Here is a 15796-nt window from a genome sequence, read left to right as displayed (position 1 = left end):
TTTTTTAGGGGAACAGCAATTGGCGTGCCATTTTCTTTAATATTTCTTTTTTTAAATTATTTTTTCTGGTATTGTGGAGATTGAGGGTGTGTGGAGTGGGGTGTTCATGGAGGTCACCTCACACGTGTCTGCAGTTGACGAGACATTGCAATCGGCACGTGTGGCCCAACAGAACGTTGAATTTGACTCCTCCTCTCTATACTTCAAAGTCTTCAACCCCACCCACACGTGAGGTATATCTGTACTGCTTCCTTGTCGGGCCTCTTTGCTTAAGCCCATTAGGCCCGTTTACTCGTCAGCCACAGTGCCTTCAACTAAACACGCAAATTATACAGATACTACAATATAATAGAGTCAGTAATATTCAAAAAAAAAAAAAAAAACACAAATTATACTATACATCATGGTTCATAATGCAATGTAGACAATGCATAAATATTCATTTTTATATACTAAAAATGTATTTATTGACAATATACTTAAAAATGAACCTTCAGAAAATGAACATTTCAATATATTAAAAAAAAAACATTTTGTCAATGGTCCACTTTGTAAGATGGGTCATGGTCCATGATACAATGATTGCACTAAACATTGAACCTGTGTTTTAATTACTTAATATATATATGATGAGGGTTTTTCGGTTGTTTGTACTTAACATATCTGGTGATATTGATGACCAAATCTACACATGCAATTCAAGCCAAATAATTTGCACCGAAAATAACTAATAAGACATATATGATTGATGAATTAAAAATGATATTCGATCTACAAATTAATAATAGATATGTAATTGATGAGATTTCTCTGACTTTAGGTAACGATGGAGTCCAAGAAATCCCAGTTTATGAGGAAGAATCTTTGAATTTGGTGTGTAAGTGTGTTTCTCATGTCACAATATAATTGATGTAAGGCTGTGTTGAATTACAACAATGTTTTATTTTATTTTAATTTATTTTGTAGGATGATGAGGGTTCGAATGGGATTGTGTATAAAATTAATTTGTTGCTAAATCATCCCACGATTACTTGCGGGTTTTAAGTTGGTATCACCTCAGCGGATCTGATCTTATTTGAAAACTAGTTACCACATGCGTATTACGCAAATAGTTTAATGTCAATATGTATTTTTAAATTAGTGTTTCAAAATTTATCAAAGTATCATTTCATATGTAAGATTATCAATTTTTTTTTATAAAAGTAAATATTTCAAGAATGCATAACTATGACATGTGACATAATTTTTTTAATTTTTTATAAAATTAACAAGTGCAATAGCAGTTTTAGAGAAAAACACCCCCACTGAATAGTACCTCAAGAATGATTTTTGCATCATAAAACCCTATTAATTGGCGTGATTCATGATTCCTCTTTTTGTCACTTCCACTATAAATGAATTATTGATTTAATCTAGTACCCTAGTGTGTTTCACTGCAATTTTAGTGCCTTGGCGTATTGCACCTTCAAAAACAAAACCAAATCTTCCTTGCCCAAAAAGACAATGATAATAAGCATAGTTTCTCATATGTGTTGAATATATATTGTAAATTAGGTATACCGTTTCATCAATGTCCAATGTGTGACCAAAGTTTAGTATTTTTTTTAATAAACTTTAACATATTCATAGTATATGTTTAACAATTATGTCAATTTTGATTGGGATGTGGTTCGAACCTAAGACCTTCCTTATGAAAATCAATGAGTAAGTTAAGAATAATTAATAAATAGTTAACGGAATATTTTGTTACTAAAGTTTACATTGACGGAATGCATGTGTATTAAGAAAAGTAAATAATATAATAGAGGGTAAAGTAGGAAAAATAATTTTAAAAATACTAAAAATCAAAATAATATGAACCATTCATTTCAACAAACAATTACACCAACATTTTTTAGTTCTCTTTAGGGGCCTAACTTTATTGGCTCTTATTAGGTTTGTAGATGATAAGATAAGTCAATGCATTATTGCAGGGTTTCAATATTAAAATTTTTTTTTTTTTTTAAAAAGTCCAGCATTTCATCATCAAAACATAGCGTTGACTGTTACAAAAAATAAAGAAATAAATTTATATTTGCGCTATTAACTATAGTTCTTGACGTAATATAAAATTCTGACACAAATAAAAAGATGGATAGATAATAAATGTACAGTAGGATTGGTAAAAGTTTATTTGGTAAGAAACTATTGTGCTTCTAGGTAGGATATACTTGTTGTCTTTAAACTGTTTGGTGTGCAATTTTTTTAATGGATCTTCAGAGAACTTATCAATTATCATATGCCGACTGCATCATCAATGGATGCAAGGATTTTCGAAAACACTTTAAAATAGTGTCAATTAGTTTCATTTCTAGATCAGTGAATAAGTTTGTCCACGCTCTAGTTAGAGCTGCTCGTTCTCAAATTGGTCCCTCTGTGTAGTTTTCTTCTGTTCCTATTTGTCTCAAACACTTGATTTAATAAAATTCTAGTCTTTCCTTTAAAACAACATTTATAATAAGATTTACAAAGAGTAAAATAAAATTTGCATTATTTATAAATAAAAGTGAGGTGATTCTTGTATGTTGTGTTAAAAATAGATAGTGCTAGTGAGAATGAAAGAGGAGGGAATGTAGAAGTGGAGAGACAAATAGTAAAGAAATATTATTATTATTATTTAACAATAGTATCAATGTTATCCAGTTGTGTGTCTTTTCAACGCCTCTCAAAATTCTAATTTTTCCGTCATCACTAACTACTTCCACCTTTCTTTAAGTACAATAATGGAGTCTAACTAAAATGTTGACACCTTGCAACCTTGGAATCACAATTATTATTATTTTTTTCCTTTTTTGGTTTGAAGTCATAAGTATGCAATTTTACAATTTTCCATAATAATCAAATTAAATGCATTTTAAAATAATGAAATAGTATAATCATACTCAATCAGAATTTAAGACTTAAATTGCAGGAAAATGAAAAATGAGGAAACAAGAAACCTAGGAAGCAAAACACATGGAAGAAAATGCTTCTGAAATACAAAAACACCTAATCATTGAGAATTTCTGTGCAACATAACTTGGGAAAAAAAAAAGTCATGAAATATATTCTTTGATGCAACTTTGCAACAATGAATCGGAAGCCTAAGCAAGCTTAAATGTCATTTTACTAAAACACAATGGATAATTTACAAAGCCCACTTACAAGCCTTAAAACTCAAAGCCAATAAAAATTCTTTGCAGGCTAGCACTTTAATTTGAATGCATTATTATAGTTCTTCTAATTTGGGATAAAACTTATATGGATGTTTACAATGAAATATTGGGCCTAGACAATTACCTACTGCTCCTGCTTCACTAATTTCTGACTTACTTTATAATGCCCATGCCCATCATGACGGCAAATTATGCCCTGGACCGTGTCCATTGTGGACACGGGCCCAAAACGACGTCGTTTTAAAAAAAAAAACGCGTCATTTAGTTTAAAAAAAAAAAAAAAAAATTGCGCGTGTTTTGCCGTTAATGGCGTTATTTTTTTTTTTTGGATTATGAATGTACAGTTATGCCGTTATGAATGTACAGTTATGCAATTATGAAATTATGAACACAGAGTTCTAACATTATGAACTTACAATTATGAACATACATAGTGATAAAATTATGACCATGGAGCTTTAAAATTGTGAATATAGAGCTTCGAAGATTATGAATGTACAGTTATGGAGTTATGAATCTACAGTTATGGAGTTATGAATCTACAGTTATGAGATTATGAATCTACAGTTATGGAATTATGAATGTACAGTTATTGATCGAATTATGAACAAAGAGCTCTAACATTATGAACTTACAATTATGAACATATAGTGATAAAATTATGAACATAGAGCTCTAAAATTGTGAACATAGAGCTTCGAAAATTATGAATGTACAGTTATGGAGTTATGAATGTACAGTTATGGAGTTATGAATGTACAGTTATAGAGTTATGAACGTACAGTTATGGAGTTATGAATGTACAGTTATTAATAATATAGTAATAAAATTATGAACATATACTCCTATAACGAAGCGGTCTGAAATTTTTTTTTTTTAAAAAAAAAAAAAAAAAAAAAAAGGAGATAACAGTGCCTAACGGCACTGTTACCCGTGTCCAGCAAGCATGCTGGACACGGGTCCAACGCATAACGATTGCATCATGACCAGTCCAACAAGAATTACTAGTAGCTTATGACGGCAAATTATATCGTGCAGTAGGACGCATAATGCATTGTACGCTTTAAGAATTTACGTGTATTATGTATTATATTATGGATTTATGTGTATTCTATTATATAATTATGTACATATGAAACATGAGATTTTTAGGGGGCACAATATAACAATTGACTTATGACTCAAAAACTCGTTTGTGTCACATAGTGCAAATTATTTTGTGGACCCAAGTCCAAATGTTCACAATTTTTACATACTAAAGTTCACAATTTATCTTTTAAAAAATTTACAATTTGTATACTACGAACACGAAATGTTAACATATATGTAATTGACTAGCTTGTTTTATATTTACAAGTTCCTTTCAAATATTGCAGGTCATACAATATTAACATATTAAGATTTGATTACCCTTACAGTTGTTATGTGTTTTGACTTAGAAACACAATTTATATTCTAGAATTTCACAATTCAAATACTAAAAATACACAATTTATACGCCATTTATAACCATGGTCCACTTTGCAAGGTGTAATGGTCCATGGTATAAAAACTCGTCACATAGGGTGTAATTTAGCTAGCAAATTATATCATTCATCTCCATGGATCATAATTTATTATTATAATACTGTAAGTTTATTAAAAAATATCATTAATTATAACTTATTGTTAGGCTATCCTTATTCTTATCGTACTCTCTCACTTTTAAAAATGTCACAATTTTATTTTATATTATAAATATAATATAATAATAAAATAATAATGAAATACCAAATATATTGACATGACAATCGGTTACCTTTTAAAAGTAAGAAAGAACTACCTAGATAAATATAATAAAGAATTTGTTAAATGATGAACTTGTCATGTAAGCATGTGGTTTGGGTTCTCTAGTACAAGCCTCCAAGCTAGTATCTTTCGCTAGTAACTAATAATAATAACAACAACAACAACAACAATAATAATGGAAAATACTTTCAAAAAAAAAAACAATAATAATGGAAAATGATTAAATAGACCATCGAACATTACTTAAAAAATTAATTAGGTGTCTAAACTTTTTAAAGTTACAATTAAATACATTAACATGTTATTTTAATGCAATGAAGTCCAAAAGCCGATTAGTGACTTGTGATAGCAGGTCACTAGGGTTCCAGCATCATTTCTAATAAAAAATCAACCACCGGAGATCGGCACCGGTCGCCATAGAAAAACGGTTGCCTTCTATGGCGACCATTTGTGGTTGGTTCTGATCGTCTGGAGAAGGAGGCCAAGTTTGTTGAAATGTTCGTGTAATTGTTTGTTGAAATTAATGATTCATATTATTTTTTTATTTTTCTTATTTTACGCTATATTATACGGTGTATCATTTACTTTTTCTATATATCATTGTATTTCGTCAGTTTCAACTTTAGTAACGAAATATTTCATGAACTATTTATTATTGTTAATTTACTCATTTATTAAGGAAGGTCTTAGATTCGAACCACATCTCAATCAAAATTGACATAATTGTTAAACATATTCTAGGAATATGTTAGAGTGTATTAAAAATATATATATAATATAAAATTTAACATGAACTTTGGTCAATTAATTAGAATCACGCATTAGACATTGATGAAACGATACACCTAATTTAAAGTATATATGAAACGGTGCACCTAATTTACAGTATATATTCAATAGATGAGAAACTATACTTATTATCATTGTCTTTTTTGGGAACGATGATTTGGCTATATTTTTAAAGGTGCAACGCGCCAAGACACTAAGGGATCGTTTGGTTCACGGAATGTCAGATTACCTTAGGGAATGTCAGATTGCTGAGAATGTTAGATTACTGAGAATGTTAGATTCATGTGTTTGGTTAAAATTGGAGTATGTAATATAATGATGTTTGGTTTAGGGTTATCTTTTATACACACTATAATATCTTTAACATATTTTCATATATTTTAATAAATTTAAAAATTAAAATAAATAAATAAGATAACGGTATCATATATAATTACATGATTTTAAAATATTAACTAAAATCTTGAACTTGAGAAACAAAATTATTTTATATGCTAACATAACATAATAAAAATAAAAAATATATATATATATATAATTACAAAAATAATTATATATATATATATATATATATATATATATATATAATAAACTAACATAACCAAGGTTATCTTACATTACCTAAGATTTTGAAGGGAATCACATTCCCTTCAAAATCCTATGTGGAGGGAATGTTAAATTCCCTAAGATAATATGAACCAAACACCGGAATGTGAGTTTTGGAATGTCACATTCCCTTGGTTATGTTATATAACCTGAACCAAACGCCCCCTAAGGGGGCATTTGATTCAGGTTATATCAGATAACCAATGTTATATTTGTTTGGTAATATAAGATTCCCATGTTTGGTTCAGGTAACTTTCTCAGGGAATGTCCGCAATAAGTTTTTAGCTACTGGAAGGGAACGTGAGACCCTCTAATTTCTTAGGTAATCTCACATTCCTTTGTCTTATTACTAATATTGAGTTTTGGACGTTTTAATCAATTTATCTTATTACTGTTGTGAGTGTTGTCTTATTTACATATTTTAGTTTTAAACCAAACATAGGAATCTAACATTCCCTAAGATAATCTAACATTACGTAAACCAAACGCCCTCTAAAATTGCAGTGAAGCACACAAGAGGACTAGATCAAACCAATAATTCATTTCGCGAAAGTAGCAACAAGAGTAAACATGGATTACGCAATTAATAAGGTATTGTATTACAAAAAATATATTGAAGTACTATTCAATTAATAATGGTGCTTCCCTATAAAATTACTATTACATCAGTTAATCAATTTGACAAAGCAATACGCTTACAGCACGTTTGGTTCACGGAATGAATTTGGAGGTAATAGGAATGTTATTCCACAGGGAATGGAATAGGTAAGGAATAGAATAGGAATTGTATTATGTTATTTGGTTGGCTGAAGGAATAGACTTTAGTAATTGTATTCCAGTGTTTGGTTGATTAAAGGAATAGAAATGGAATAGGTTTTAAAGACATACACACCCTTATATAAAATAACAATAATAATAATAATAATAATAATAATAATAATAATAATAATAATAATAATAATAATAATAATAATAATAACAACAATAATGAATATGATTATGATATACTGAATGTTATATATATATATATATATATATATATATATATATATATATATATATATACATAAATGTATATCCACGTATGTATATCCATGTGTGTGTGTGAGAGAGTAACAATAATAATAATTGATGGAGAAATTTGACCCAGGGGTATATAATTATACGGGTCAATACTCTCGCGTATAATATAAAAGTAGTAAAATAGAAGAACAATATAATCGCAATAATATTTCCTTCTATTGATGTAGGACATTACAAGTGGATTGTAATAGTGAGACATGATCTTGTAATAATCCAATCGTTATGGCCTTGGACCCGTGTCCAGCATGTTTGCTGGACACGGGTAATAGTGCCGTTAGGCACTGTTATCTCCTTTTTTTTTTTCTTTTTTTTTTTTTTTAAAAAAAAAATTCAGATCACTTTGTTATAGAAGTATATGTTCATAATTTTATTACTATATGTTAATAACTATACATTCATAACTCCATAACTGTACGTTCATAACTCTATAACTATACATTCATAACTCTATAACTGTACATTCATAACTTCATAACTATACATTCATAACTCCATAATTGTACATTCATAATTTTCGAAGCTCTATGTTCACAATTTTAGAGCTCTATGTTCATAATTTTATCACTATATGTTCATAATTGTAAGTTCATAATGTTAGAGCTCTTTGTTCATAATTCGATCAATAACTGTACATTCATAATTCCATAACTGTAGATTCATAATCTCATAACTGTAGATTCATAACTCCATAACTGTACATTCATAATCTTCGAAGCTCTATATTCACAATTTTAAAGCTCCATGGTCATAATTTTATCACTATATATGTTCATAATTGTAAGTTCATAATGTTAGAGCTCTGTGTTCATAATTTCATAATTGCATAACTGTACATTCATAACGGCATAACTGTACATTCATAATAAAAAAAAAAATAATAACGCCGTTAATGGCAAAACACGCGCGAATTTTTTTTTTTTTTAACTAAATGACGCGTTTTTTTTTTTTAAAAACGACGTCGTTTTGGGCCCGTGTCCACAATTCAATGTGGACACGGGTCCAGAGCATAATTTGCCGTAATAATCGCACTAGGCTAATTTATACAAGATAAGGGCCAACAAACTTCCCTAAAGTCGTGGTAGGCCACAAGACTAAGTCTAGGCCCACATGGTGGGCCCACGAGACTATATCAAGGCCCATCGCTTTGGGCCTCGGAGGCAGGCTCTAGGCTTGAGACTCTTCTTGGGCCGCTCGGGTTATACATTTTCGGACCCGGGTCTCTATTATTATTGGGCCATTTCCAATATATCCATCAATAATAATAATAATAATAATAATAATAATAATTATTATTATTATTATTATTATTATTAGTAGTATACAAATACATAATCATATTTATATTTATTTTTTCACTTATCTCACATCGATTGGAGAAGTAAGAAATGGAGCCTTGAGACTCCTATAAAAGGAGCCTCAAGGCTCCATAATTTCAATTGCAATGCTCATTCGCTAGGCAAGCTTACAACGCCTATCCGCTAGGCATGCAGATGGGCAAGCTACTTAACTTAGGAGCCAAGGCTCCATAATTAAGGAGTCTTATAAAGTTAATTTTTTTTATTTACACACACACACACACACACACACACACATATATATATATATATATATATATATATATATATATATGTATATATATATATATGTGTGTGTGTGTGTGTTGATAGATTGATGGATAAAAATTATAATTAATTAAATATATACATTTATATAATACATTATATTTATTAAATAAATATAAATATTATATAATGTGCAAATGGTATTTTTGGTATTTATGATATAAAAGCTATTCCCAAGGACATGGGAATAGCTAATACCAAGGCCCCCCTAGGAATGGCTATTCCCTTTGCAAAGGTAATAGCTCATTCCTAGGCATGCTATTCTCATGGCAAAATGATCCAACCAAACGATGAAATAGGTCTATTCCAAGGAATGTTATTCCATTTCTGACCTATTCCATGAACCAAACATGCCATTATAGTAACTAGAATCCTGTGTACGCATATACATACATACATATATATATATATATATATATATATGTCATGTTTAATTTAATAGGCTTTGATATCATTATAACAATATTCTAAGTTCATTAACATTATTATTTTTTTTTTACTAAACAAACAAAGCCTAAGTAAACATTAATTCCCATCCTTAAATTCTATTCGACCACGTTTACGGTTCTTTCTCTTCTTTTAGATAGGCTTGATTTCCCCCTTAATAATCTAAGTATCCAACAAATATGAGTGGTGGAGGGGCGATGAGAGCGGCGGCGGTGGCGAAGGCAGCCGGAATCACTGTTGCCAACAGTGGCTTTCGGGGAATCGCGTCGGAGCATCCTGTATCTTCTGCCGCTCGCAAGGTTGTCCGCCCGGTCTCCGTTTCCGGGATTTCGTCTTCTTCGGACCACCTGAAGTCGAGTGCTGTTTCAGCTTCACAAAGCACTGCGGTGGATGGAGCACCCGTGCAGTGGCCATGCCGGGAGCTCGATGGCTGGGAATTTGCCGGCGGGGACGAGGAGGAGATGGTCGCCGCTGGTGAGCCGCTCCCGAGACTCATCTTTGGTGGCGCCCCTTCTCTCCAGGAGGCCAAAGAGGCCACTTTCGATCTCAAAGACGCCCTTCACAAGTACGGAGTAATTTCCTTTCTGTCAAATTATCTTTTAAATATCATTATTTTACGCAATCCTGCTCTGTATATCACTTTTCTCCTGGACCCAAAGTCCCAAAGTTAAAATTTGGTGAAAAGATTTGATCTTTCGTACAGTTTCTTGGACTAGCAACTGTTTTGTTATGCTTGGGTGGCGAGGGTTTTATCATTTGGACTGGCAAATTGATTTTGTTGTTTGGATAGAGTGCTGGGCATCTTTAAAGTCTTCATAATTCTCTGTAAATTATGATGAGAGTATTACTTTTTTACAGTTGTGGTTTCTTGATGGAACATGAGAAAAAATCAAGCATTCTTCTTGAAAGGCCGTGATGTTATTTTACTATGAGTTTGAATCTCAATTATGTGTTTTAGCATTCTGATTTATACTTCCTTTACTTTTCTGCCTTACATGTACACCCGATGAATTTACGGGATATGGCTTAATCTTGTATATTTTTAGGGTGTATAATATGAGCACACCTCCCAGTGACTGTGGAAGTACCAATGGTGCTGCTCAAGTGAATAATGACCACTCCCCACCATCGAACTCCTCTAGTGAAAACGCCATCGCTCATGGGGCACCAAAACATGCCATTCGGGCATTTAAGTTCCTCTATGAAAATGCTGCTGCCCAGGTATTTATTCTTCTCATTTAGTTTCCGGTTCTTTGGCAGGGACTCTGAGAATTTGAGCTAAAATGCTATGGTTGGAAATCTATGCTGAGATTTTGTGAATAGAAATTAAAAGGCTATTATTTATGTATTTATTTGTTTTCTTTAGAGCATGTATTTGGCCTTGTTTGGTAAAATAGTTAGCCTATAGGCCAATTTTAGCTTATTTGATCACTATTAGTTGTTGGACTTGGTTTAAAAATCAATATAAGTGTTTGGTTAATTAGCTTTTTGTACTCCAAAATGCTAAAATTCAAAAAGCTACTCAAAGCAACTTTTTCAATTAGTTTTTTGAGAAAAGAAATTATACCAAACAGCTATAAGCTAACAGCTAATTTACCAAACACCTTTCTACAATCAGCTAATGTTATCAACTAGTTATACGCTCTAATTAACCCAATCAGCTAACAGCCATTTACCAAACATGGCCTTTGTCTTTATATTTGATACTAACGTTTATTTTGGTTTTTCTTCCAGACTGTTGTTGCTTCAATTGCTTCTGATCCAAACGTTTGGAACGCAGTTTTGGCAAACCCAGAGCTCCAGGAATTCCTCGTGTCACAGAAAACCAGTATGCTTGGTATCATTGTTTTAAACTGTTTGCAGTTTCCTACGTTTTCATTCCATTCCCGTGATTGCAGGTGCTTATGTCCTCGATGGTGAGTACAGCGTGGAGGAATCCATTGCAGAGACTGATTTCTTACGTTATTCATCACCGAGGAATGATGACTTGACATCAGAAGACGGGTCCCCTAAACCCGGGAATGGTTTTACAGATTTCTTGCAGAATATTAAAGTGGCAGTTCTTGATATGATGAACTGCTTATCCGATTTCTTCCAAAATCTCTTCGGAGGTCACAAAGTATTTGCAGATGCTGATGGAAGTGCCAAAACAAGCGTGGTGGATAGAGCCTTGGGTGCGTCGTTTATGGGATTGGCAATCATGGCGATAATGGTGGTTGTGCTGAAACGAGCTTGATCATATTCTGCAAGAATTCGTCGAAGCTACAATATATGTATATATTATAGACTTATAGTTCAATTTGGTTACTAAATTTCTTTTGGAATGAACAATGGAGCATGTACTATAATATAAGACCAGAATAAAGAAATTCATGAAAACTATAATAAAATTGTACATTTTCTCCCCATCTCTAAGCTTCTTGTTTTGTCTTCCTTCTGAAGGGTGTCCAAAATTTATAGATAAAATTTTTGCATTCCTGTGGCTAAAACCTGATTACATTTGATATCTCAAATGTGCATTTGGTCTCAGCATATTTTTGAACCATTTAGCAGAAGACTTGGGTGTTCTTGTGAGGTTATTCTTAAAGTCCACGAAATATAATCCAAACCGAACACTAAAACCCATGTTCCATTCCCAGTTGTCAAGCAAGGACCACACGAAGTAACCTCGGACATTGCAGTTATCTTCCCTGCATATATAACACAACTTTTATGTCATTCAAGAAAATCTCAGAGTCTCTCTGGAAAGAGATGAGGATGAGAAACACACCTTATAGCAGCAGATATGTTGGAGAGATAATTCTGGTGATAATCTATCCTTTTCTGGTCCAGCAAAGCCTCTTCTAATGGCATGTGGTGTTTATTTGGATCATCCATTCCTGTATTTTTTTTACATGAAATTCAAGAAATTGTGATAATGAGTGCTTATTTTTTGCAGGATGAATCAATCAATCACTCACCATTTTCAGTAATAAGCACCAGCGGGTTCCCATATTTCTCTCGAACATAATTCAGTAGCTTTCGGATTCCCCATGGCACAATGCGCAACCAGTGAGATGCAGACTGGAGATGCAGCACTAGTTAGTCAGGGCTCTAAGCAACACATGGACCATAGTCGCTTTTTATCGGGTGACAGAAAGATTCAAACCCATGACTTTTTATTGGATCTGATACCAAATTGAAACATGCTGATAGTTGGATTGCACATATATATATGCTCAAAGAGGGCTTACCGTTTCACCAATTGCAACACCATGCTTGAAAGCTGAGGTTCAAAAAACCATTTTTTTTGTTCATCATGTCTTCAAAAACAACAAATGGGAAAGGAGGGTTGTGGTTATGGAACCTTACCGGTTGTTATTACAGCAGAATCAGAGCTTGCATCCTGCATGAAAAACTTCTTGATCCTAAATCTGTCGTTTCGAGCATAATATGAGGTGTAGTGGTTGATGCCAATGAAGTCCAAACACCCTTTAAGCTGTCTCGACACTTCACCGCTAATCTCAGGCAGTCTCTCACCCACCAAGCTCTGCATCGAGACAGGATATTCCCCGAGGAGGAGTGGATCAAGGATCCTGGTTCAAATCCATTTCTGTTACACATTGTTACTAAACACTCGAGATTTTCTACAAAGGTGATATAAGTTAGTAAATTTACCACCCGAGCCCAAAATCCATTTCTCTACTTGCAGCTGCCTTGTCCTCGTCGCTCTCAGAAATTGGCTCATACCATTTGATATCCAGTGCAATACCAATTCGCCCGCCTTGACTTCTCTGGTGAACAAAAATGTAGAGTTACAACTTACATATACTATTTCCTAACAAGGTATATGACAGAAATTCTTCTTGTTTGAAATAAAACACCTTGAAATTACGATGATAAGAATGATAAACAGCAGCATGAGACAACAGAATGTTGTGAGCTACGATATATGGCTCGGTGGATGATTTTCCTTCCTTGCAGAACAAATGTCCAAGAATTGAGCACCTCCCAGGAGCTTGAACCCCCAAGTCATAACCTTGGATTGTATAACCGTGTGGCTCGTTAAAGGTGATCCAGTTCTTGACTCGATCCCCGAAAAATTTGAAGCAGGTAAATGCATAATGTTCAAAATCCTTGCTGCAATAAAGGAGAGTTTATCAGTCCTACATATATATACTCCATTTTAGACATCAAAAAACCCCATTTTGCGGTCTTCTTGATTTGAGCTAGTCAGCTACGAACGACCTAGGCTGGTCTTTTGTCAACTAGGATCAGTACACACTCAAGTAGTGGCTGCGGGTTTCTCTCGTCATCCAAAAAAAAGTAAAAAAAAAAAACTCATTTTGCCACACATACATACACTATCTGATTGCTCAAGAATCCCCCATATGTGTCTTCAAGACTCTGAGGCAGATCCCAGTGATAAAGAGTTGCAAATGGTTGAATTCCTGTTACAAAAACAAAACATTATTAAAGATGCTTTCACAATTCACATGCATCTTATTATCTTATTTCCCATTTACCTTTCTCTAGTAAAGCATCTATGAGATTATTGTAGTACTCTATTCCTTTTGGATTTGGTTCTCCAGTACCATCTACATGGCATGGGGAAAGCATACATTAAATTAAAGCAGTTAGCAGTACCATATATATATATATATATATATATATACATTTAAGGATTCGGGATGTGATAGAAAAACAGAATCATCTATCGTACTTGGGAAAATTCTTGTCCATGAAATAGAGAATCTGTAAGCATCCATTCCCAAGTCCTTCATCAAGTCTATGTCACCCTTCATTCAATTCAAGGTTACCTCATGGTAGTTAACAAGGGACAAAGATCATCAGAGGGACAGACTAGTAGACAAACATGATGCTTTTGAGAATTTTATTATTAATATATGTGGTCGGTTCTTAATTCTTATCTCATAATGTCGATTTGTCATCTGCAATTTTTTATTCTAAGCTATTAATAGACTGTTTGACAAGATAGCCTTCCTTATCCAGAGCATTTAGCTCGCATGAGTAATTCAGTTGGTTCTTGAATAATAGATTGTGAGCAAGTATCAAAACAACATAATAATACCCGAAACCGATGATATTGATCAACTGTTGTGTTTGCATTGCTAAAGTCCAGAATTCTTCCTGTTTATTAAACATATATAATTCAGAAAAAAAAAAACAAAAAAAACCCATGATTTTGCATTGCTTAATAAATGGCAGCAGAAGAAGTTTATACGTACCTGGTTTGTTGGAGAAGGTATCCCAGATGCTGGGTCCTTTGTTTCCTTCATCCACAGCGCCCTCGAACTATATATGAAACCCAAGTTGAACAGTAAAAATGGAGGATATAAGAAGATAGACATGAAAGGGAAAAACAGGGAAGAAAAGGTTAAAGCTAGAGGTGTCTGGTAAAACCTGGAAAGCTGAAGAAGAGGTTCCGAAGATGAAACCATGTGGGAAATCAGCACGGGTGATTGATTCTGACTTTAGGAAGAGAGATGCTAAGCAGAAGAGTGCTACAATGGTTGCCATGGAGAATCCTACCTGGTTTACAACTGAAGCAATCCAATCAAATGTCAAGTGCAACCTCTGCCTTGACGTGTATAAATATATACCTTCACGGTTTAGTGTTTTTTTGAAATATAAATTATTGGCTTTATAGAATTCTTTTGTATATACAATATTTAGGACATATAAAGGAGGGCGGTTCGATTGCTTTCACCGCCCTTAAAATGGTTGTGATATGATGTTGGTTTAAGACGTCCTTAATATTTTATATATACTTTAGTTTATAGATAGCCACTGCCCTAACTATATGTGTAAAGGAAACCTTATTTAATTCAAATAATTTGTAAGTATAAAAAAAATTATAATGAAAATAGAATTACAAATTTTCTAATTATAACCCTTTTTTTGTTGGTACTCATATTTATAAACCTTGCCAATTCAAAAATCCTTATAGAACTCATGTTCTAGTAGGAGACATATTTTATATTTCTATCTCCTTGAGTGTAAGCCAGGTATAAAACGTGGTGAAAATTGAACGTAATTTTTATAAACCATTTAGTTAATCATCTATCATTCCACCTAAAATAAATATCAATTTCAAGGTATTAATTTTAAAGAGATTTTTTTTTCATTTTTAACCGATTATTGTATATATTTTTATACCGTGTTTGATTATCAAATTCATGCCATATTTGATTCTTTTGATAAATTTTGTAAACCCACTTTAATTGAAATATCTTACCCCGACTGTCAAGTGAGTTATTTGAATTT

General features: G+C 32.7%; 2 protein-coding genes across 2 annotated transcripts; one reads left to right on the top strand and one right to left on the bottom strand.

Moving 5' to 3' along the window:
* Positions 1-9616: 9616 nt before the first annotated feature.
* Positions 9617-11935, top strand: LOC109188043. The gene is made up of 4 exons (XM_019338532.1): positions 9617-10094; positions 10576-10750; positions 11264-11357; positions 11428-11935. Exons 1-4 carry the CDS (start codon positions 9709-9711, stop codon positions 11763-11765), a joined length of 993 nt encoding a protein of 330 aa, XP_019194077.1. The 5' UTR covers positions 9617-9708; the 3' UTR covers positions 11766-11935.
* LOC109188042 (putative beta-glucosidase 41) lies at positions 11854-15131 on the bottom strand. Its single transcript, XM_019338531.1, has 13 exons — positions 14933-15131; positions 14758-14824; positions 14601-14659; positions 14232-14307; positions 14035-14106; positions 13872-13959; positions 13393-13648; positions 13187-13302; positions 12881-13104; positions 12763-12794; positions 12490-12592; positions 12300-12408; positions 11854-12219 (listed from the first exon to the last, which is right to left on the bottom strand). Exons 1-13 carry the CDS (start codon positions 15047-15049, stop codon positions 12024-12026), a joined length of 1515 nt encoding a protein of 504 aa, XP_019194076.1. The 5' UTR covers positions 15050-15131; the 3' UTR covers positions 11854-12023.
* Positions 15132-15796: the final 665 nt, after the last annotated feature.

Source organism: Ipomoea nil, unplaced genomic scaffold, assembly GCF_001879475.1.
Source record: "Ipomoea nil cultivar Tokyo-kokei standard unplaced genomic scaffold, Asagao_1.1 scaffold1421, whole genome shotgun sequence".
Taxonomy (NCBI): Eukaryota; Viridiplantae; Streptophyta; class Magnoliopsida; order Solanales; family Convolvulaceae; genus Ipomoea; species Ipomoea nil.
Note: the sequence above shows the minus strand (reverse complement) of the source record. Positions and strands in the feature narration are given on the sequence as shown.

Coding starts and splice junctions, on each gene's coding strand:
- LOC109188043 (XM_019338532.1), top strand. CDS start 9,709: ATGAGTGGTGGAGGGGCGATGAGAGCGGCGGCGGTGGCGAAGGCAGCC. Junction 10,751..11,263: donor ATGAAAATGCTGCTGCCCAG/GTATTTATTCTT, acceptor TTTTTCTTCCAG/ACTGTTGTTGCTTCAATTGC. Junction 11,358..11,427: donor CCTCGTGTCACAGAAAACCA/GTATGCTTGGTA, acceptor CCGTGATTGCAG/GTGCTTATGTCCTCGATGGT.
- LOC109188042 (XM_019338531.1), bottom strand. CDS start 15,049: ATGGCAACCATTGTAGCACTCTTCTGCTTAGCATCTCTCTTCCTAAAG. Junction 14,825..14,932: donor CCTCTTCTTCAGCTTTCCAG/GTTTTACCAGAC, acceptor TTTCATATATAG/TTCGAGGGCGCTGTGGATGA. Junction 14,660..14,757: donor TACCTTCTCCAACAAACCAG/GTACGTATAAAC, acceptor TTTAATAAACAG/GAAGAATTCTGGACTTTAGC.